The 24,422-nt window shown below is 43.6% G+C and overlaps 1 protein-coding gene across 1 annotated transcript in view; it reads right to left on the bottom strand.

The window, feature by feature from the left end:
* Nucleotides 1-3,457: 3,457 nt before the first annotated feature.
* SLC38A3 (solute carrier family 38 member 3) overlaps nt 3,458-24,422 on the bottom strand; it is a 96,402-nt gene continuing 75,437 nt past the window's right edge. The window contains exons 8-16 of the mRNA XM_060240062.1: nt 21,051-21,133; nt 20,017-20,075; nt 15,224-15,397; nt 14,457-14,536; nt 13,876-13,976; nt 13,256-13,380; nt 12,230-12,374; nt 11,236-11,339; nt 3,458-9,817 (exon numbers count right to left, since the gene is read on the bottom strand). Coding sequence (XP_060096045.1) covers nt 9,713-9,817; nt 11,236-11,339; nt 12,230-12,374; nt 13,256-13,380; nt 13,876-13,976; nt 14,457-14,536; nt 15,224-15,397; nt 20,017-20,075; nt 21,051-21,133 — 976 coding nt within the window. The 3' untranslated portion in view covers nt 3,458-9,712. The remainder of the gene's footprint in view (nt 9,818-11,235; nt 11,340-12,229; nt 12,375-13,255; nt 13,381-13,875; nt 13,977-14,456; nt 14,537-15,223; nt 15,398-20,016; nt 20,076-21,050; nt 21,134-24,422) is intronic.

The following is a 24,422-nucleotide window of genomic DNA, read 5'->3' as shown; positions in this document are numbered from 1 at the left end:
TTGAGTGCTAGAAAGCCAGTGCTATAAGCTAGTGGACTAGAAATACTTAAAACAAGGTTTAAAGAGAGTGGGAAAATCCAAGCTGTAGAACTTATTTTCTTTCATTTTTGCCAAGTAACTTAACGTGTTATAACTGTTTTCCCTGTTACCCTGACCCAAACGTGTGCCTCCTGATGCTCTTTGCTGATGTGGCTTCCTCTCTCCAATCATCCAATTTGTATTTGTTTCTGTGCTGTTGATGGTAAAATATTTACGGTGAAACTGAGAACTTAAGTTCCAAAAGGGCAGTAGTGCCATCTAGAGGTCAGTTGCAAAAGCATTTTACAAATCTTCCCCTAGGGCCAAATTTCCAGAGAGATTCCAGATTTGCCAAAGAAACCCAGATGTCATTTCCCCAGATATTTGAAAACCTACTTGTGTTGAACGCAGGAAAAAAATGCTGGTGTTCTACTCTTTTGCATAATTATATCCTTATTCTGATGCCTAAACAGGATCTGAGTGAGAATTGCTGTCTCACAACAGAATGTATGTGTGTGGGGGAAAAAAAGTGAGGGGAAAAAAAGGGGCTTTCCTATAGTGAGGGGGAAAAAAGGGGCTCACTCTTGAAGACTGTTCAGAACTTACCATTGGTACAAAATGTGGCTGTGAGAATCTGAAATGGGACTTGCTGAAACACACACAAAACCTGCGCTACTTCAGTTGCACTGGCTCCCAGTTCATCTCCAAACTCAATTCAAGGTACTGGCTTCAACTGGGCATACTGCAAATTTTGCAGTGAACATGTTATGTTGTGTATTCCTCAATTATATGTGTGGCAAGCTCCTGATTATATCACCTCCCTTACCCCTGATGAAGTCCGTCTTGAGTATCATGCCGTGTCAAGCAGCTTTAAATTGTGTTGCTACCAGTCTTTGCCCAGTCCAAATATTAAATTATTTCATTTACCAAAGAAGAAGTATATCAAGGGTAATTTGGAACAATAGACTGACCAACTTATATAAAGTACGGAATCACTTATCATTCACCTCCTTTGCAACTGAGCAATCCCCCTTTAAATTATTAATACTGGATAGTACATCCACAGTGAGCAGCATCTGCTCAAGAATATCACAAAAACTGATTGCAAGATTAGCTGGGGTCATGGACAGGCACCAAAGACACATTGAGGCTGTGATCACACACTAAATAATGCACTTTTAATCCACCTTCAATGCACTTTCCAAATGGATTTTGCCAGTTCACACAGTAAAATACAGTTGGAAAGTGCACTGAAGGTGCACTATTTAGTGTGTGCAACGCAGCCCTAGATACCTAAGCAGTCAGTCTCAGCTCAAAAATCTCCTGAATGTGCTTACTTTTCTATGTACAGTATTCCTGTTAAAATGAGGTGGCAGCAACTGACTGAGGGTAGAGGACTGCCACTGCTACAAGAAAGCAATCTAATAATGCAAGAAAAAAAATGTAACCATATAAACAGGACCATCTGAATTCATGTAAAAACATTTAAGCAGCCTGCTGAACAATTGGCTCCTGCCAGTCATGAGCCAAATTGACAGTTGGAACCAGTGCACCTGAAGGGCTGCCTCATTTGTATCAACTGGAGTTGAATGAATGGTGCCTTCCTGACTGGAACCCATTAGATTTTTCAGCTACAGCCTCTAATTCTGGAATTCCCTCCCCAGGAGATGAGATTATAATTTCCAGGCCCCCTGGAGCAAACTGAAGAATTTAAGAAGAATCCTGCTGGATCAGACCAATGGTCCAGCATCCTGTCTCACTCAGTGGCAACCAGTTCCTCTGGAGGGCCAACAACAGGGGACAGAGTCCAAGGCCTTCCCGTAGTTATGCCTCCTGGCTCTTGAATTCAGTTTAGCAGCAGCACTGAATGTGGAGGTTCCTCTCAGTCTACATGGCTAGTAGCCACTAAAGATTTCTTATACAAGGCTTTTGAACTAGTTTGAAATGAATTGGACAGCATTAGATGTTTTATTGTCCCTTTTATTTATGGTCATATGATCTTGTGTGTGTGTGTGTGTGTGTGGTGAGAGGCTGTCATTAGATTTCTTAATTGTAAAGAGTAATAAATTTAAGAGTATGTTGTCATGCTCCATTACAGCCTCTCACCAAGGACACATTGATCTCCTATTCTGACATATTTATGTCTTTGTGATGTCCCCCCCCCCATGTGAACCCTAACAAGTGATAGCCGTATAACCAAGCTTATTATTCTTTTAACCTGTTTAAACCATCTTCATTAGTCTGTAGGCTAATTTGCTGCCCATATGTAAGATTGTTATTTCTGTTTCCATTCTGTCTGAGGAAGTGTGTGTGCACATGAAAGCTCACACCCTGAATAACACTTTGTTGGTCTTAAAGGTGCCACCGGACCCTAACTTTGTTCTGTTGCTTCAAAGCAACATGGCTACTCACCTGTTGGTTAAAGCACAGAGAAAAAACAAGGGTCTGCTGGTAACCCTGAAGAAAATGTTTTGTGAGAGAGCTGATACAGTTGCCATTGACAGGTTCAAAATTGTTTAGTGAGTCATCTTCTAAAGTGGCATCTTCCTTTTGCACTGCTCTTGGGCAGCATTCATGCAAGCTACATTGTTAGGGTTCCTTCAAAAGGAAAATAAAAGCCTTTAGCATTTTGCCCACAAGGTGGCACCAGACATCTCAAGAGATTTAAACATTCTCAGGCAGTCAATTAGAAACCCAAATTGAAACTTGATTCCAGGCACTTATGGTTTGAAACGCAACATGATAGAGCCTGGTTTTCTGTTCAAAAGTTCCAAACTCAACATTATAGTGCTATATCCTGAACAACTTCACCTTTGTACTGGAGCAATGCAATCAGGATATTACTTTTATGTTTGCTGAAATATGATTGAAGATCACAGTTCACAGCATGCAAAGCTGTCTGTTGATACAGGCTGGGCTGAGACACTTTTACAAGTCACAATACAGTTGCTATGGTCCTTTGATACCAGTAAAGTCATTTGATATTTAGTACTCCTGTTGCTATCTGAATTTTTGAGCCTTATTCAAGGGCTAAACCAGATGGAATGGTGGAAGATTCATGATGGGATTGTCCCAGTGTTTTGTAAATTGTGGCTACATGGTTCCAATGTTTGGATCAGGGCCACACTGTGAGGGCTAGTAGCCATTAATGATTTATTATACAAGGCTTTTGAACTAGTTTGAAATGAATTAGACAGCATTAGATGTTTTATTGTCCCTGAGTTTATTTATTGTAGTATGATGTTGGTTTTGGTAGCTAAAACTGTCCAACCACTCCGGGTTGCTGTTCACACTGGAAAGAAAAATGTATGTCTCATTTGGTTTTAAGTTCAGGAATCCCCTTTCCACTGTTGGCCAATATGACCCTGCCACATACACCCTATCACTATCACACTTGCAAATCTTGGATTTACAGACACAGACAGGCATACTAGAGGACTGAGGTTTCACATTTTCTTTATTGTTATTTTAAAAAGATTCATTTTCATTTCCAAATATAGAACTAATTTTCTGCATATAATTTAAAACTGACCCCTAATGCATGTTGACAGAAATGGGACTCATCCAGACAGACGCACACACATCCCTTTCATTGAGAGACTTGGGACACAATGACAGAGAAGACAGAGGTTTACAGAGGATGAGACGTCTCTATGTCACTCTTGAATCCCCTGGGGAAGAAGGGCATCAAATGCAGTGGGGGAGGGCACACCCAAATTCTCCTCCTCCTTTAGAAATGCATTCCTATGATACATCCAACTGAGTTTCTTTAGAAAAGTCTTGATCAGACATGGAAAATGAGACACTGACACCTGACCAGCCTTGAACTAGGCAGCACAGCCTGCCTGTTGTCTGAAAACAGGAAGAGCAGATTATCTGCCACCTGCTTAAGAATCTCCATGGACCTGTGTTTGGTTAAGAAAATGGAAGAATGGCTTGCTCAAAGGAAACTATCCAGCGGCAGACAGTCGTGAAAGCCTGTGTAAGGCTCCCCACTGCAAGGCCAGTTATGGTTATTGATTCCTATCCCTCTTCTGGTCTATATCCAATTACATTCTCAGCTATTGGTGTAAGCAGCCCTAGCACCCAAGGCTAGCTGCACACAAGTGGTCAGCCAGATGCAAAGTAGGTTCTTGAAACCACAGCCTACTTGGTTATCCAGTTCTAAGATAAACAGCTGTCTGTGCTACCCACATGAGTTCACTGGTTTCTTCCAGTCAGAGTCAGTTAATGGCCAACTGTAAGGTACTCAATTTTTTTTAAAAAAAATCACCTTAGAGTCCTTCTGCATGAACGGGTTGGTGGATGAAGAATACTCTGAATGGGAAAAACGAATTATCAATAATCGATGTGTTTGAGAAGGCAATCCCTGTTTCAATGACTGCTGGTTCAAATGCATTACCAGAATTAGTATGGGAGCATCAGGAAGAGCTTTCAGCAAGCTACTCTGTCTTGTGCTCCCAGGTTTACCAGCCATTTTTCTCATTCCAAGAGACATCTGGATAAACCTTTGCTTAGCATGAAGGTAGTATTAGAACTGCTACCTTTTCAAAAGAAAAAGAAAAAATTATTGTCTCTTCCAATATCCTTTTCTGGAAGGTATATTTTAAAGATATATAGATTTTTTTTAAAAAAATAAGCAGATTTTAGTGGGGATGAATACAGAGTATTTTAGTTTGGGTTTTCTCTAAACTTTCATCTAAAACAAATCTACATGAATTTTGTATTTTAAAATTTTTATGCTCTAGATGTGATTTTTTTGAACAGATCTCAGGGTTTGTCATTTTTGTTGCATTTTATGCTACAGGAAAAATAAGTATTAAAATATATAAAATATTGTATCTTGAAAGATAATTAAAAGTGCCTAGCAGTGAGATTGAACATGATAAATATATGAACAAATGGAAAAAAAAAACCCACAACCCACCCTGATAACGTGCTACAAGGATGGTTTCTTGGGGGTGAGTTTATACTACACTAACTAATGCATTTTGCAAATTCAAGAATAGCACAAATCCAGTTGCACAACACATTATTTAGTGTAGTGTGAATGAATGCATCCTTGTAGTGGCAAGCAGTTGCCATACCATTTCTTCCTTCCCTTCTAATCCTTGTACTGAGAACCTGGATCATGATCACAGCTCTTCTGTGCTGCTCCCCATCCCCCTTGTCTTGCTCAGCTCCAGGAAATCACAAGCAACTATAGAACCTGAAGACTGAGCTATCCACAGCCAACAAGGTTACTGCAACAGGAGTAAAGGCAACAGCTCCTAACTTGGAACAATATGCCCATGGAAATGTTTTGTTCCCTGTTGGAAACTGTTGTGATCGCTCCATCAGTTGTAAGCATCTTCACTGGTTGCTGCACAGCTGCATGATTTCTGAACCATGCTTTGGGCTTGAATGAATTTAACTCCCTAACCTGGACTTGGAGAGGCTGTATCAGAGCAGTGCAGATGAGCTGTAGATCATGCCATGGATCGTGAAAACAACAGGAAGATGGCAACTGGCCTTCAATATGTTATAGTTGGTGGTAAGTAAGTAATTCTTGGTACCTTGAGCCAAACTTTTATCTATAAAAGCATTCTCCCCCTCTCCATTTCTTTTCCAACTGGACACCAGTCTATAGAAACAACCAAAATTCCCAGTATTTCACAGCAGATAATAAGCTTGTTTGCCATGGCTTAGGCAGATCTTCTGGTGTCCAGTCCTCCTTCAATGAGAACACATAATATATACACGATACAGAGTTACTGAGTGCAACAACGAATACATTAAAAATCTATTATTATATACAGTATTTATAAAAAGCAAATCAACCAGCCATCACCCCAAGTACAAAAATACGTGACTCTTATTTACGTCCATTACATTTATTAAACCCTAGAAACAATTACTTATGGACTGAAAATTATTTTTGTAACCACAATGCTGTAAAAATATCCTCTGTTTCCTATCCTTCCCACATCTAACCCCTGCAGTTTTGAAATTCTTAAGGTGCAAGTCTTGAATAAATGTTTTCCTGTGGCTTTTGGTAGGAGGAGGCAGTTAGTGTGAAAAAGACAGATGCGATGGGGGAAGATGATGAGGAATTAGTGTACTATAAGTTGGAAAACAGTATTTCAGCACCCTACATGGGGTGAGAAAAAAAGGGAAGCTTTTTAGCACCCTTGTTTCACCCAGGATTTTTATCCATGTTTACTTGTAGGACCACAAACTATCAATCTGCTTTTGTATGACATAATACCAAAGCAGCATGTTTTAGTTTGAAGTACAAGGCATGTTCTACCATCTTCTAAAACAATCCTGTGCAAATGCCATTCATTTCAACAGGGAGATGAGAATCACTGCCTCTTTAGTGGGCATTGGATCAAGGTTTCTGTAAAGCGCAAATGTAGATCATATCTGATGCTAGCCAGCAGCCACTTATTTTCAAATGTGTGGTTTCCTTAGTTTGCATTCCTTAACTACATTTTAATGTGCTTCCCTGGTGCAAGAATACATACTTGATGAGCTTTAATTTTTTTAAAAGAACAGATTGCTCAAACATTCCATATCAACATTTTTCTTAAAAGAAAAAGATTGTTTGGAGTTTGTGCAAGGTATTATCCCCTTTGTTCCCTCCACCACTTCCCATTAGGACAGGATATTGCTCTAATGTTGCCAAAACATCACTTTCAGAAGTTTCATGAAATGACTAAAATACAGATGAGCCACATTTTAAGTGATCATACAGAAAAGCCCTCAGAGAGCAAGCACAACAGTGTGTTATGAACTCCAGAGTGAAGGCACAACAGCCATCACCTACTGGAAACTGCAACCGCCTCAAGTATCAGAAGGGGGCAGTGTAGTTTCACATAGTGCCTGCAGAACTGTTAGTGCTAAATGGTACATTGTTGCTGCAGTGTCCTTAAATACAGAACATAAATTATCCAAATGTTGTATTTCAACACCATTATTGCACACAGTCGTCTCAATTGTATAATCAATTTCCAGTTGCGCCAGGAATGCTGAGTGCACAGTTTCACTAATCCCACATACAAAACTCCCAACAGGATTTTCCTGGACATGGAAAATTTGAGATTTGCTACTCTTTGCCACATGGACCAGCACAGCAAAGCTTGGGATCTATGAATATGGAATATTAGCACAATGATGATGCAGAACCTTTAGCCTGAATACTCTGCTCCTCAACAGACCTAGAAAGGACAAATAAAGCTGTCTGGTCAAGAAGCTGAAAAGCAAAAGGGTTACATCCAACCAATTTGACAGATAACAGGGCTCATGTCATCACACTTGTGGGTAAGTATTAAATTTGCAGCTTTAAGGGCTGCCAGGTTCATTGTATCCTAAAAATATGTTGTTGTGGGTGGTGGGGAAAGAAATACCTGGATGGTTCCAAAACTTTCAGATGAGGACCCTGGGCAAGCAGCTCGATCATTTCACTTGCTTAGCAGCCTCCTATGAAGGACTACTCTTTTGATCCCTGTTGTGAACTTGCTTTTTTATTTAATAAATGTGGTTCTTCCAGGGCATTTTTTGAAACTGTCATCAACTTCACACTGAATGCTAACAATGGGAGGAGGTCACAGTCAAATAATGTAAAATACAAATGAAAAGAAAATATATATTCAGTACCTTTGCTATCTCTCTCAGCTCCATGTCCCCTTAGCACAATAGTTTGCAAACTATGTTCTGGCAATCCTCTTCCACCAGTGTCAAAACTAATTACAATGCCCATGGTCCTTCTGTACTGTACTACATATTCCTGCAGCCTGTGCAACACAGGGGTCATTGCCTACAATTCTTGCAGTCCCCTATCCCTCTCCATGTGAGCCAGGATCTAATGGTCCATGTTACTAATAATGTAAATAGTCCCTAAGAAACAACCGGGTTCTTTGTTTTTTTCTCTTCTTGTATGCCCATGTTTTCTGTCCCATTGGCTTCTTTCTCCCCAGCTTGCAAGAGGCTGAGGCTGATTGCAACAAGATGAGACAGGAAAAGTCCCAGTACTACAGAGAAGAGTAAACTTTAATGGCCATCTCTAACTTAGGGAGAAGCCACAACAAATGCTTTTTCTTAGGGCTTTTTTGGTAAAAAAAAAAAGCCCAGCAGGAACTCAGTTGCATATTAGACCACACCCCCTGATGTCACCATTATTTCACATAGGGCTTTTCTGTAGAAAAAACCCAGCAGGAATTCATTTGCATATTAGGCCACACCCCCAGACACCAAAACAGCCGGAACTGTGTTCCTGTGCATTCCTGTTTTTTCTTATTTTTTTAAAAAAAATGACAAGTGCAGAGAATAAAGATGAAGATCAGTTAACAGCTATTGAACAAAGGCCTCATGTTCTAATTCAACAGCCTGCTGAATATTTAACTGATCCTACATAAATTAAGGAAAAGCAGGGACTCAACCAAGGGTATATCCTTGCCATATTCAGAAAGGCAGCTATATAAATACAATTCCATGGGATACATAGGAGAACATGAAGCTGCTTCCTACTGAGTCAGACCTTTGGTCTATCAAGGTCAGTACTGTCTAACAGCAGACTGGCAGTAGCTCCCCAGAAGAAGGTCTTTCACATCACCTAGTACCTAATCCTTTTTTCAAAAAAACCTAGCGATTCCAGAGGCTGAACCAGGAACCTTTGCAAAGCAGAGGCTCTGCCAACATCGCCAAAGCCCCTCCCCAATCTCATTCCAGCTACAAACTGGAACAAAAGCGACAACCACATGTACAGAACATATTAATGCAAATTCTCCTAAACAACTGGAATTAGCAGCAATCAGACCTAACAACCTAAAAGTGAGGCTCGTGGGCAGATATGATGGCAGAGTTCTTGAAGAGGGGACAGAAACAGGGGGTTGAGGTCATTAACACAGGACCACTTCCCAGCTAGTACACAAAACACTGAGCTGCCCTTTGGGAGGACATTGATTTTGAGGCTTATAAGGTTCACAACCTTGCAGAGGAAGAGGAACCAGTTTGAGGGGAGAATCCTATAAAGAAATAAGGACTGAGAAGTGACATTTGAGAGGGATGAAAGCCCAAAGGTTTGCCTGTGGGGTTACATCTTTAAGAATTCTAAAAACAAAGAATATTACTTCTTTCATCGCTGTCCAAAAGCATTCAGTTCCAATTTGTAGCCCCAATATAAACATTATTTAAGAGGAATGCAGGGGAAGCCTCCTCTGAATTGGTGGGAAATTTCAGGTGCAAACACTACACCCAGGATCTCTAGCCACAATCCCCAAATTTCCTTCTGTTCTTGTCCCTAACTTTCAAGAGCCCTCAGTGTGGGCCGGACACACTGGAAACACAGGGCCAGGCATCTGCCTCATGGACCCCCACCCTCGCCCCTTTGAATTGGTCTATTTCCCTCCAGTTTGTATGTTCATTAGGCGCTGTTGGTCTGGCCTATCCCAGACAATGAGATAAAAACAAACCGTCAAGAGAGTGAGAAGAACTGGCTTCTGGTCCAGTCTGGCTTACAGTACCCCCTGGCTCAGTTTTGGTGTAAGGACTGAGTTACAGAACAGCACCCCTTGGCTCAAAGTGGAGCTGGGGAGTCAATGGCAGTACAGTACTAGCAGAGGTAGGGGGGTAGGAAATGTATCAAAGCCAGCACAGTCTTCCAAGGCATTGATCCACAACACAAGGCTCCAGGCCTGGTCTGGCCTGCCCTGGCCTAGTGGCTGCCTCCACTCTTCCCACCACCAGTTGCCCAGTCAATGATGATGAAGCTGAGGCTCATGATCATGAAGAGCACGCCAAGGCCTGCAAAGAGAGCTGCCTGCAATGAGAAAAGAAAGGAAGGGACAATGTCAGTTGTGGGAACAGAACACTGGGGGAAGGGGTTGTGTCACAGGTCTTCAGACCATTTCTTCTCTTTCTCATCACCTAGAGTGTGGTGGTCGACTAACAGTCCATGGGCCAGATTTGGCTCCCAAAACAATTTAATTTTTGAAATCTCTGAAACATTCAGCAACACTTAGAAACTAGTGTGAAAACATTTCAGTCTTCCAGGACATTATTCTGCTGATTTGAACATCACTTGTTATTCAACAACTCTTGAAAGGAAGACTCCAATTATTACTCTCAGGAATGATAATTCTACACATCCTGTATATACTTGGCTACACATAGATATGTCATGGACGGTAACTTTCATAATACTTTGTTCCCAATGTTTACCCACACCATGTATACGATCTCTCTCTCTCCCTCTTTATCTAGTGAAGATACATTTCATGAATCTGATGAAGTGGCTTCTAGGCCACAAAAATTGAAGTCATTCTGTTAATCTTTAGATGCACTTTTTGGTTTTGATCTGGCTGATGGTTCTGTAAAACATTTGCAGATGCATCACTCATAAAAGAAAGTTCTGCTCAAATGTTATATGCTATGGATACATGCCACACCTAATTGTCTCTCTCTTGTATTCCTATATACTGCATGTACAGTCAACAGGTTTGGATCAGAGCCATGCAGAGTAGTAAGAAGAGATTTAACTCTTCAGAAGACTATTTCATTTTGCTTACTCTAACTGGGCTGTCAGAACTATTGACCCATGACTGGGGTTGTGTTTTGGCGCTTACCAATAGCGCTGATTTTATTAATTGAGCATGATCATCTGTGAAGGGGCTGGTTTACTGAACTAAATACACTTTGAGCCTCCAGACCACCATCTTGAGTAGGCCTTAGATATCCAAAAGTCAGCTATCCCTTATTTAGACACATTAAGATGATATTATCACAACCAAATGATCCCAACCTTGTTTATCTATTGTTACTGTTGCAAAAACTTCATTACTTGAAACTGCAATTATGGATCTTTTGTCCATCAATGCAAGCAGTACCTCTGCTTTCCACAACTTGGAGACCTAAGTCATATGACTTGGACCATTGTCTCAAGGTCCCAGTTGCTTTTCTTTGTGCCTGACATTAAAGTCTATAGGTCAGGGACTACTGGGTGAGACAGCTATACAGACACCTGGCAACTCCAGCAATGGAAGCATTTCCACAATTCCCAACACAAGACAGAAGACCAAGACCACCTCAAATTCCAGCTGGCACCACCATGAAATTCATGCCAGGGTAAGTCCCATCTTGATTGTCTAAAGGCAAAGTGAATAAAAGCCTATTTCATCCCTCCACACAACTGACCCAGAGAGCCTTAGTGGCCAAACCAGATCCTTAAATAGAACATACCAGGATCTTGGGAGGTGATTTCATGGGCTCCTTGTCCTTGGGCATTATCCGTATGTAGAATATTGCTGGGAAGATGAATATCAGGCAGGGGGCCGAAGTGGCACCTGAGAGACAACAGAGAACAGATTTTGGCAGCTGGAAAAAATGCTCCGGGTACGGAGATCACTCACCCAACCACCCATCTGCCCATTCTCCCTCACACACTTTTCCTTGGAAAACAGCAACACCGACTGTGCTGGTAGGGCCCCTGGCCTTGACCCACTATGCTGGCAGAAGTCAGACAAGCTATTGATTTCCTCTAGGAATGGAGTTTGAGTTTAACATCAGCAGAGAAACAATGTTTGAATGGCTGGGAAGTGGGGGGGGGGGGAGGCCTCTGAAACTGTACAGCAAACAAAAAACGTTGCAGATGATGGCCCTGATCTTTGAAACCCAGGGTCCCAGAGTGATCACGGGATTGCAGAGTGGAACTCCTCCTCAGATTAGCGTTCTCAGAAGCCAACTGGCAACAAAGCAGGGTGACACAAGCCACAGAGTTTGAGATGTGCGCTAGGGAATTCCATGGATTGCCTCAGAGTGTGGGTAGAACTTATTCTGTCCAAGACAACATCCCTCATCAGTCTGTCTAGGGAGGGGGAAATTAATGAATTAGGAAGGAGCTGCCATCCAGGCACCGTTAGAACTGCCTTAATGGGACTATCCACTACCCATAGAGGAATATACACTAGTGTGACAGAACACAAAATCCATTTTCTGCAGAGGAAAAACATGACACTGGATTTAGTACTCTGCATTCATTCAGAACTCTCATGACTGTTGTTTCTACAGAACAGATTTTATGCATTTCTGAAGTACACAGGAGCTGTCCTCAGTGGAGGCAGAAATTGGGCCAATAAACAAGCTCAATTCATGGAGAAGCTGTGAGCACAACATGGAAACTGGCAAGCAGAGGATGAGAGAAAAACAAATTCCCTAAACACTGAACACAACTCACCAATTAGGCCAAATATGCCCAGAATGGATGGGGCAAAAATGACAAGCAAGTTAATAGATGTCAGTAGCACCATAGCTATTATAATGTGCCGAATCCAGCTGAAGTCCTTGTCTTGAAACAGCATCTGCTGAATGGCACGGCGCACCTGGAGGTTAAAGTAAAAGTGTGTGACATCAGGCTTCCTTTCTTGACTGTTCTTAACTTCATGTGTTTTAAGCCTATCTATCTTAACACAGTCTTTTCCACCATCATAGTGATCCCAGTGTGTTCCAATTATTGCTCCAGTTTCTTCAGACTTAATAAAACTCGTTTTGGATGCCAAGGCTCTTGGTTGGGCTCTAGCTGCTTCTGTCCATATCCCAGCTATTTCCCAACCAACTACAGATGTACTTTCCCGGTCCTGAAACTGGATGCATACTTAATTCAGGAGTGCAGTTGCTGATGGAGATGTGCTCCACATGGATCCCCTGCTGGTAGTGTCAAAGCAGAATCCCAAGGGATCCCTCATCTTCATATGGCTGCCCGTGGGGTTGAACTTGACCCAAGCCACATGGGTGTTACTTCACACAAATAGCTAAAGATGAGGAATTTTACCCACATCATTCAGGACCCCAGCAGCAAACATACAAAAGGGATTACAGTGTAATCATCAGCAGAGAAACACCCTTCTAATCTAATTGACATCAATGGATTTACAAGGGTGTAACTGTGCTTAGGCCTGCATTGGTAGCTCATAGCACTCATAAGACATTAATATCCTTTGACTGACCACAGTTGTTCATATCTCTTCTACTGCTTTCTGATGCCAGTGCCCAGAGACTGGGGTATGTAGTTTGGGACACAACAGTCGCATGCAGACTGGATTTTCCTGCCATTTATTCCCAGGATTGTTGTTTGTTTACCAATGAGTGATGAAGATGATCTGCCATTTAGGAACTGGACCTGAGATAGCTTTCTGGTATACACTGCATGAAAACCACCCCCACCCTGCCACCCTTCCATCCATTTCCTGGGAATGGGACTCACTGGGAAAAGAACAATGGGCACTGTCAGTGTCACAGCAGTGAGCACGGCCACCCGCACACATAGAATCAGCACATCAAATGGGTCCACTCTGCTGTAGGTGTGTAGCAGCTCTGATTCCACCTGGCCTGGAGAGGACAAGGAAGAAACCAAATCATTGCCCGACTAGGCCTCATAACAAGCAAGGAGCTTTATAAAACGGAACTGTTTTGTAGAAGATAGGATGTGAAGATGCTGGTCATTTCTGCATCTGAGTAGAGCATCAGAGAACAGCAAGAGAAAGGCCAATGCATTCAAATCATTGGGCATACAGCAAGGAAGGAGGACACAGCTCAGAGTGTCTCAGTGGCAAGACTCAAAGGGCTTCTTACTAGAGAGGCGTCTTGTAAATGCACAGAACTGGGGCCAACAAGAAGCTATATAAAAGTGCCAGTTTTGTAAAACATGAAAAGAATAGTGGCAATTTGTCTCAGAAGATGCAAAATTTGGGCCTCATATAAACGCACAAGGGCAGCCTTCAGCTGAATACTGGTTGTGTGACGCACAGTAAGGTCATCATAACCATCATCGCCATCCTAGTGCCCACCTTTCTTCCACTATCTGGTATAGCGTAAGGGACTTACTGTGGAAAGTGAGGTAGCCAAAGAGGGCAGCCAGGAAATACATGACATACATGACAGAGATGGAGATGTTGGAAATACACTGCATCTTCTTCTTGGAGGGGCTAAAAGACAACCAGAAACACAACATGAGGGGAAAGATCCCTATCACATGGAAAGCCTTGCACCACACATCCCCCCAATGACAAAAAAAGCACCTGGCTATAATAAACTAAGTCCGAAAGTGCAATAATCTCTCTTGCAAAATCAAAGTATACAACTGCACAACACTTCAGGGAAGAAACACCAGTTACCTTGAGCACTGGGAATCGATATGCAGGCAATGCAAACACATGGAGCCTTATTAATGGAGTTATGCAAAGGACCGATTTGCTCCTTAATGCAGTCACATGTTTTTTCTGGTTTGGTTTGGGACTCTTAGTTGCACAGCTAGTCTCTGGCATGGTGTGGCATCTTAAAAATGGATCCTGCAATATCTTTACGGCTTTAGGAACTAGAGCTTTCCTCTGTCCCTTTTCTCCACTTCCTGGACCACTTCATTGCTGTGCTGTGGCAATAGATCATCTGCATACTCAAATACTTACTTTTTCAGCTCAGTGTAGATGGGAAGAACCTCAGGATGACACACAAAAGCAAATGCCATGATGGGGATGGTGTAGGCCGTCTGCAAGAGACCAAAGAGGAGGAAGGAGATGACCAGGCACTGTTGGGCAGGTTCCTTTTAAGCTCAAGATCACTTCTGCTACCTACAGCAAAGTGCCCAGCGTAGGGATAAGATTTTAATGTATTCATTAAGATTAGCAGCTCCCATGACCCGAGGGCATGAAGACAAGTATCACTGATAGGATTAGCTCTATGGAAAAATGAAGCTGGTGCATCCTTGTGCTCCAAGCATCTATCCCATCAGGAAGTGGTGGTAGACAGGGTTGCTTTCACCAATGCGAATGCTTTCCTTTTCTCCTGTCTTTCTGTATTCTACTTCTTCCACTAGCTATGCGCAAGCTGATCTACTGTCAACCCCTCATTGCTACAATGTGTTTTGGCTACAATCTTCCTTATTCTAGACAGTCCCCCTGCCTCTTTTCATCAGGCTGCCTGTCTCCCACACCTTTTCAGCAATGTTTTACCTTATCTGCCCCTCACATGCAATTTATCCCATTCTCATGACTTGCCAATACCTTCTTCTTCACTTTCAGAACTTAACCTCAACATGTCCATGTTACATCTGTAGTCTGTAGCATGCCTGAGCTCAGTTCTATAGCCACAGAACCATAGTCATCAGCTCAGTAATAACAATAAAGATGTTAGTTTGTTTTCCCCATTGGCTGTATTATGAATCCACTCATCTGACCTGAGAGTTGAGCGTGAACAAGCTTGAAGAGCAGATGTCTTCCTCAGTTTCCTGGGTGACAGCATGGTCATTCTGATAGTTGCTGGTATTGACTGGCATGTAATTCGGGCTGGCAGTGGTGTTAATGAACTGGTCAGGAAGCGGACAGGGAATGTGAAACGTTTTGTAGATTACCTGAAGTGAGAACACAAAAACCATCACTGCAGTTCTCTAGCTGTTTCAAAACTATTGTCCACTGGTACTATGGCACTTCTGTTGTTTTGTTTTACTCAGCCCAGCCACTTTCCCCTCAGATTCACTTCAGCTTGAACCATTAACAAGGCTAGGTCTATATATATTATCTTACATATATTATCTTGCTGTAAACGTTTCTGAGCATTCCACAGATTTATCTGAGCACCCTGAAAATCACACCATTCAATGAAAAAATACACACAACTGTAGCTGAGATGCAGCTGAAACCAATGCAAGTGAAAGGGCAGTGGTTCTGGAAGACTCAGGAGCCAGATTCAAATTGTAGCCATCTCCACAAAGGCACCAGCATGGCAAAACCCACAGTAAGCAGGGTGGTGGAAGTGGCATTACAATCTGAATCCCAAAAGGAAGGGAGAGGAGGGAAATCCTTAAAAATGGGGGCAGAAACTGTGGACTAGCAACATAAATACAGTCCATAGGTTTGTCTGGTCTGTTTGGTGGCTATTAGAATGAAGGGAAGCAAATGGGAGTGTTTGCCCTATAGCCCAATGGGAGTGGGGACTGTCACATACACATCCCATTTTCTCTAAGCTTCCATTATTTATTTATACCCTGCCCTTTTGAGATGGCTCAAAATACATGAACAATTAAAATAAATTTAATTAGGTTTAAAACAACTAAAAACCATTAACAGGGTAAGATGGTGAAAAGTACAGCAATTCAAGAAAAAAACCACAAGCTGGACTAACAGTACTGGAGTCACAAAAGCCTATATAGTACACAAAGGGCAGATGGTCAGGGCAGCTTATTGGGGGTCCACCACCTCAGCCAAAAGCCTGGCGGAACAGCTCTGTAGGACCCTGATCTCAGGAGGGAACATGTTCCACCAGGTAGGGGCCAAGACAGAAAATGCCCTGGCCCTGGTTGAGGCTAAGTGGATGTCTTTTGGGCCAAGGATAATCAGTATCAAAATGGGACTGCCCCCTTCAGGGATCAAATATTTAACAGAAACATCCCTAATCCTAATTAATATATTCAAAATAAGGTTTTAAATTCTGAAAGAGGCAGTTTCCTTAATAGCATAAAGGGGAGGTGGAAACCAAGGGTGGGAGATGTATGAACAACAGGGTCTGTTTGCCACTGCCAATTACTACTCCATACTGAGTTCATTTACACTATTAGGTGGGATGGTTCCCTTGTGGCATAAAAGTTTGTTGTGTAGGCATTCACTAGGGCTGGAGGAGGTTTTATCAAATGCTTAAGATCAAAAGGTGCAGATCAAATGCTTAAGAACAAAAGGTGAAGCCCTCCCCAGCAACTTCATCCTCCCCTAATTAATAATTTGCAACATTTAAGTTCCAGTAGGGGTAGCCCTCTCTCAAAACTTAAAGAAAATTAGTAGGGGTAGAAATGGGGGTCTGGGGATATGTAAGAACATAAGAGAAGCCATGTTAGATCAGGCCAATGGCCCATCCAGTCCAACACTCTGTGTCACACATACATACATACACACTGTGGCTAATAGCCACTGATGGACCTCTGCTCCATATCTTTATCTAAACCCCTCTTGAAGGTGGCTTTGCTTGTGGCCACCACCACCTCCTGTGGCAGTGAATTCCACATGTTAATCACCCTTTGGGTGAAGAAGTACTTCCTTTTATCCGTTTTAACCTGTCTGCTCAGCAAGGATGTGTAGGTTGACACCCATCCCCCTGCCCATGATTTCCACCCCCTGCCACCCCAGACTGTAAAGAAGTAATTGAAGGGGGGGAGCTGAGCCACTTGATTCACTGCAGCTTAAACATCAAAGAAATTAAAGGGGGCGAGATTTCTCCTCCTCCATGGTTCCTTCTAGGTCACCCTCTTACACTGGTTCAGGTTCAGTGAGTCTTGAGGCAAACAAGGGAATCACAATCTAAATGAACAGCCTGGTCATCAGATCTGCAGCCCCACCAAAGTAGCGCTCAAGCTCTGCTTGACTAGTGCTGCTTCACAGCAGGTCGAATGTAGTGACAAGCTGACCTCAGACATCACCCGTGCAGACAGAGAAACTATTGACAGATGCAGTGCAGTTGCAAAACTATTTTAGGGCACAGAAAGGTGAATTGCTCATGATGAAAACACAGGAGGCCTGCCTAAATAGCACCCTGAAAGCACCCTGCCCAACACATTTCTTCTTGCTGGGCTGCTACTCTTTACAGTGGGGGCTACAAGTGACTGGTAAGCAGAACAGGATGGACTCCCCCTGCTGAGAATGACACTGAGGTTATATTCTGCAAGATATCACAGCCATGCTTATTTATAGGACTAGGGTGTTGAAAAAAAAGGAGCACGATATTCTGCTTGGTTTCTGTAGGATATGCCCTTGTGAAGAGCTGGGGGGAAGATTTTAGTAGATCTGAATGCTTCTAAAGAACCAGTTTGCAAAGTGCAACAACATGGGTGGTTTATTTATTTCAGCGTTGTCCTGCCTCACAGGGTCAGGGCAGCTGGAAATGGCATGAAAAGCACTAGATATGTATATTCCCCCCGTGGCTTGCACCCCACTGTCCATGGGCATTTGATGGTACACAGGAGACACAGGCCTGGCTCCTGTTGCTGAGGCTCTGGTCACTGCTCCCAGCCTCCTCCCATCGCCCTCTTTGCTGGCACGAGGCTTCTTCACCCAGAAATAGATCAGTGTTGCTGACAAGAGAGTGAGAACGCAGCAGGGACACGTCTCTCTGGCTGCTGCTGCAATGGCTGCGGGGCAGCCTGCTTGCTATTCACTGTGACAGCTCAGCAACGCTCACAAACACAGGAGCCACCCAGGCTTAGTGAAAGCAAGAGAAGTTCTTGGGCCAGCCAAGGCCAGGCTCAGAGGCTGACTATGCCAGGGCTGGTTTCTAGATATGGAAAAAGGCTGAAAGAAATGTTCATATGTAAATATGACTTCAGACTAAGCACTGGATTCTGAAGCTATGCAAAACCCTGTCTGCAGTCATCTTTTCCTAGAAAGAGCTTGCGTCCACCCTCTCTCTTCCATTAATCTAGATTTCCTTTTGCTTCACCTCCCTTCAAATGTTTCTGGAAAACAAAAGTCTCTAGAGATAAAAAGATGAACAGAGCAATACTGAACTCCTACTCAGATCCACTCAATGGGGCTTATGGCCAGGAATCCCAAACAAGAGTTTCAACAACAAGAAACCAGGGCAGTAGCCAGGATTTTAAAAGTCAGGGGGCTTTTTTGAAAAGTTGGGGGGCACCCTTCCCATCCACTGCAGGGTTTGCTGCTTCTCAGCTTTCTGCGGTAGGAGCAAAGCTGGAGGCTCTCAAAGTGGCAAAGTTGAGGCAGCCAACCATAAAACATTGCAGCCAAGAAGGGACTGCAGCAAGTATGCCAGCAGAGGGCTTCCTTCCAGTTTGGTGTAGTGGTTAAGCGTGCGGACTCTTATCTAGGAGAACCAGGTTTGATTCCCCACTTACAGCTGCTGGAATGGCCTTGGGTCAGCCATAGCTATCGCAGGAGTTGTCCTTGAAAGGGCAGCTGCTGTGAGAGCCCTCTCAGCCCCACCCACCTTACAAGGTGTCTGTTGTAGGGGGAGAAGATATGGGACATTGTAAGCCGCTCTAAGTCTCTGATTCAGAGAGAAGGGCGAGGTATAAATCTGCAGTCTTCTTCTTCTTCCACCTCCCCCACCCTGGCACTCTGCAGCCAGCAGCTCTATCCGTCCCCTCCTCCCCGGCCCATTCTACGTGGCTTCCTCCACTTCCCACTCCTTGGCTTCCCTCCTCTCCATCTGCTGCTTTTTGCTGCTGCAGTGAAATGTGCCCCTGCCCTGTTCTTCCAGCTCTGTCTACCACTGATGATGCTTTGCTGGCTTAGCCATGGCAAAAAAAGATGATGATGATGATGAAGAAAATCATGCTGCACCCCAGAGGCCCCCCCCAAAGTTAGAAGGCTCCTCCTGGAATTCAGGGGGCAGTGGCCCCACAAGCCCCCTCCCCCATGTCTACAGGCCTGCAAGGAAGATTTTTTATTAAAGGGGATTTTGAGAAGGCTTTCTGAGGGTGGGATCAGTAAAGTTCTGCTGACATAATGGATTTTTGTCAGTGGATCAGGACTTTCTCACCTCTACTCTCTCACTGCAGCCCCAAATGATCACTGAAATGCTGCCCCCAGGGGACAGGGGATACCCAGGAATAGTACAAAGGCAGAGCCAAAGGTCCACAGGTGGAGAAAGGGTGAAACAGAAAAAAATCATCTCCCACCTTTCCATTAATAAAAATTTATTGAGGGCTCCAAGCCCAAGCAGCTAATTTGTTGGAGAAACATAATAATGGCCTAAAAGAAATATATATTCAGCTATCTTGCAAGCATGGTGCAGTGAATAAGTGGGGTTAATCAGAACTGGAAAAAAACAGGTTCACATCCTTGCTCATCTCTAAGGTTTGCAGAATGACCTTTGCTCACCCTACCCTCACTCAGATAACTGCTGGGAGGATAATGCAAGCTTCCTTGAACTCCTTGGAGGAACTGTGGAACACACACCTAAAAATGAATATTAGAAGACATTTGGCCTGAATCACAAGTACAACCACTCCCCCACCCCACTCACTGAAATCAGGAAGAAGACCATGCAGCTGAGGGAGAATCCACTGGCATAGCCAAGGTAACCTGAGAAGAGAGGAAATCACAAAGTTGCAGGGGACTTGGAATATTCCTGGAAAGATTTTCTTGCCTATGATATTTGATACACACCTGGAGGATGGGCACTAATATAGAATAAAGGTGGATGTCTAGTTTTACAAATGAGTAAGTTTCTGTCTCTCTGGTCTTTCCAAATGGGACTAATAGACCAGGACTATGAAAATCCAGATCCAAATCTTCATTCAGCCATAAAGTTCACTGGGCAGCCTTGGCCTAGTCTCTCAACCTAAAAGGACTGTTGGGAGGATAAAATGGGAAGGGGAAGAACCCCATGTATGTTGCCCTGAGGTTCTTAGAAGAGGGGCAGGATTAAAATGTAATCCATAGATTTTTCATCTACAAGAGCAGAAAGCTTTTGGAGAGTCAGCTGGGGTGTAGTGGGTACAGTATCGGACAGGGATTTAAGAGATACAGGTTCAGATCTCCACTCTGCCCTAGAAGCTGGGTGGGTGATCTTGGGCCAGCCACACACTCATAGCCTAGCCTACCACACAGCACTGTTAGAAAGATAAAAGCCACTTTGGGTTCCTATTAGGAAGACATCTGGGATTTAACTATTTAAATACATAACTTGTGAATGTGTTTTGCTCAAACTACAGAACTGCTGTCCCATTGGCCCCTTCTGCCCAAGAATCTCAAGCAGTGCAGCTCATGAATGATTCAACCTACTTCCTTTCATAAGCACTCTGCAGTTTAGGAGCAATTTCTGTGTGGTTTAATTCCAAGGTGCTAGGAAGGGTATGCAACTATCCAAATTGCACACATGGGAGTGATTACATGGATCTTTTAAGTACTCAGCAGCTGGAACCTTCTTTCCTTGTAAGCCCATCAAAGAAGCTACCAGGGTCTCATTGACTCTCCCTGGATTGCCAGCAAGAGGGAATGGTGTGCTGGTGTTTGAGGTAGAAAATTAATTCCTGTACACTGAACAGGAAAACTTACCAAGTTGTTTCATGAGAGCCAGAGGAAGGATGATGCTGACAGAGACCATGATTACCAGGTAGTTGCCATTCATGTACCAGTCCCTGAAATGACACAGGCCAAAGTTAAACCTTTTCTAGGATACCGGAGTAGAAGACCCTGCTATATTTGAGCTTTGACTGAGACTGAGACTGATTTCGCACTCACCCTACACCACTCTGACATTCCTCTTTTCAGTGCAGCGTCCTTCCGATTTCCCACTATCTGCCCCAGGGCTTCACCTTGCGGCACCGTTTTTGCAAGGCAAAGAGAAACTGCTAAAAACCAGTTTCTCTTTATCGCGCAAAAATGGGGACGCAACCTGAAGCCCTGGGGCAGATAGTGGGAAATCAGAAGGATGCCGCGCTGAAAAGAGGAATGTCAGAGCGGCGTAGGGTGAGTGCGAAATCAGTCTGACTGTGTTCACAATATAGGCACAAGCCTGTGTTGGTCAATGTAAGACTAAAGTACTCTCAGCAATAAACCTTTTATTTACATTTCAACTTTGATACAATCCTGCAAGTTTAAACCTCAACAATTTTAATGAAAATTTCATTCCCAAAATTCATTTTGATGCTCATAAGAAATGGATAAGGGAAAGGTTCAGTGCACTTAAGTGCGTCTTGGACCATTCAAGAGATGCCAAAGTAATCTGTCAGCTGAGGAGGGAGAAAAATGAACAGTGAGTGGTCTTTAGAGTAGCAAAGAACATCATGGAGATTATATAGGGCTGCCAGGTCTATGTTGGAAAATACCTGGAGACTTTGGGGGTGGAGCCAGGAGAGGGCAGGGTTTGGGGAGGGGAGGAGCCTCAGCATGGTACACTGCCATAGAGTCCACCCTTCAAAACAGCCATGTTCTCCAGGGGAACTGATCTCTGCCAGCTGGATATCAGTTGTAAAAGCAGGAGATCTCCAGGCCCCACCTGGAGGCTGGTAATCCATGAAGCCTCTAACAGAACCCTAGAAAATTAAAAGGGCTTCTGGTGGTCTGTATGCATGATTTCAGAATAATGGGCTGGGAAGAGCTGATCTTTATCCTAGCTCTTTATCCTATTCTCCTGTCTATTCTCTCTTGCCCACTTTTATCTGCTGGCTACATAAATACCAATCCCAGGACCTTGCCTCTCTCTGAATTCCTTCCCCACCCTGAGTTCCTAACTATTTGGAAATTTGAAATCAGAAAAAATAGGTTAAATAGTGAAACCAATTTGCAGCCCATGTGGTTTAGTGGTTAAGAGTGTGGGAATGCCTTCTGTAAAATCCAGGTTCAAATTCCCATTCTGTCCTAAAGCTCATTGGATGACCTTGAGCCAGTTACTCTTTCTGAGCTGGACCGTCCTCACAGGACTGTTGTGAGGATAAAACAAGGGAAAAGAGCAACTGTTATGCCACCCTCAGCTCCTCAGAGGAAGGGAAGGATAAAGATGTACTAGATTGTGTAATCTCACTGGATGCTTCTAATTTATTACAAGCACAGCATTTGAATTTTCCTTTGCACTTAACTGTGAACACAGTTTTACAAAGATATCCCACAACCTTCCACAGAATTCATCTTCTAAAGATGGATTATTTTTTATTCTTTCAGTAATTTCAGCTGGGTTGCCTGGGAATTTCCCAGGGCTGCCTGGGAAAAGCAAGACTCTTTCAGTTTACCTTGTTCTCTAAAGTCCTAAAATGGGGTTTTGTTCTCTCTCTGATCTTTACTGTGGGCTCTGCATCATGGCTTCAAATGTTCCAGAGAGCTGCCAGACAATACTCTTCTGAAGTGGCTCTAGGCTGTAAGGCCTTCTAGAGAGAGTATTTGGGGCAGAGCTGCAGACTGTTCATCTCTCTACAGGGAGACAGACAAGTACATGTGTCTCTTTCCCCTGTTTGGCTGCCTCTAGGTCTCAGTACTGAAGCATCAATCCAAACCTCAGCCAAGAGAGCAACATGGTCGAAAGGCACTAAGCATGCTGAACTATGTCGATGTGGATCTCCTCATCATTTGGATGGGAGCCTGAGCAAGAACTCCATGCAAAGCTGCCTTGAGCACCCTGAAAGAAAGGTGGGCTATAAATGTAGCAAAGGGAGTGTTAGTTCCAAACACCCACACCTGGCTGTGATACTGGCCAAGCCAAACCCAACAAAGCAAACAAAAGCAACCTTGTGTGCAGAACACAGAGACTTTTTCAGGCTATGCTTTGAGGTGCCCGGAACCTCAGCAGAGCAGCCTCTCCCGCTTGGGAATGAATAAAGCTGCTTTCTGTTGGGAGCCTCCGGGGACAGCTCTGGTGGGCCTGCGCCTGAAATTCAGCTTGTCCTCCCTGCCCCACTGCCTTCCACTCATCCTGCTGGATGTCTCTGTCTCGTCTCCCTATGCAAAGGCCTTCATTGCTGCTCAGCCTGTCAGGATTTATAAAATCAGATTAACAGAAGCAACGGCAAAAATCGGATGCGTTTGCTTTCGGCTGCAAGGCAGACTGATTTCAGTCTCTGATCTCTCTCCTGCTCGTGCCTTCTCCCTCATCCCTTCAGCAAGGGGCGTTCTCTTTGGTGCTGCAGCATTTCAGACATAGTCCTGGGAGGCACAAAGCAGAGAAAGTTTTGAGACTCCAAAATTCAGCCCTGCCCCAAACCCTACAACCACAATTCCAAATGTCTACAACTGGAACATGCTATTCGAGTTAGGCACATTTCTTCATAAACAGACTTGATTTGCATGCATTATAGCATTTCTGGAAGGGCGTCTGTTATGTTTTATTTCATGCTGGCTAAGATAAAAAGAAGCTGGGGCTTGGAACAGGTTTCAGGTCTCTTATTCTTTGCATTACTGAGGTTGCCAACCAAGGAGTGAGCAGATTCATTCTACAGAAGGATCAAAGTCCTGTCCAGGGCTAAAACCAAGGAGGGCATTCTACCATAGGAGGTCAGCTGACACAAGTAATATATTTATTCTTTAGATTTTTTTTAGCCCTCCCTTCCTCCAAAGAGCTTAAGGTGACATACATGGTCCACTCCCCGCCCATTGTATCCTCACAACACCCCTGTGAGGAAGAGAGTGACTGGCCCAAGTTCACCAGTTAGCTGTTCAAGGCAGAGTGGGGATCCCACTTCATAGAATCATAGAGCTGGAAGGGACCTCCAGGGTCATCTATTCCTTGCACAATGCAGGAAATTCACAAGCACTTCCCCCTAAATTCACAGGGTCTGCATTGCTGTCAGATGTGACACTCAAACCACTACATCGTATTGGCTCTCATGGTGGCATGCAATGAGAGGTTTGTCCCATTTCTCTCAACTTTGAGACTGAGAAACATGTTGTTAACAGCTTCCCTGGTTCATCTATCATCCACTTCCCTTCCCTTCACCA

The sequence above is a fragment of the Heteronotia binoei genome, chromosome 5 (genome assembly GCF_032191835.1).
Source record: "Heteronotia binoei isolate CCM8104 ecotype False Entrance Well chromosome 5, APGP_CSIRO_Hbin_v1, whole genome shotgun sequence".
Taxonomy (NCBI): Eukaryota; Metazoa; Chordata; class Lepidosauria; order Squamata; family Gekkonidae; genus Heteronotia; species Heteronotia binoei.
Note: the sequence above shows the minus strand (reverse complement) of the source record. Positions and strands in the feature narration are given on the sequence as shown.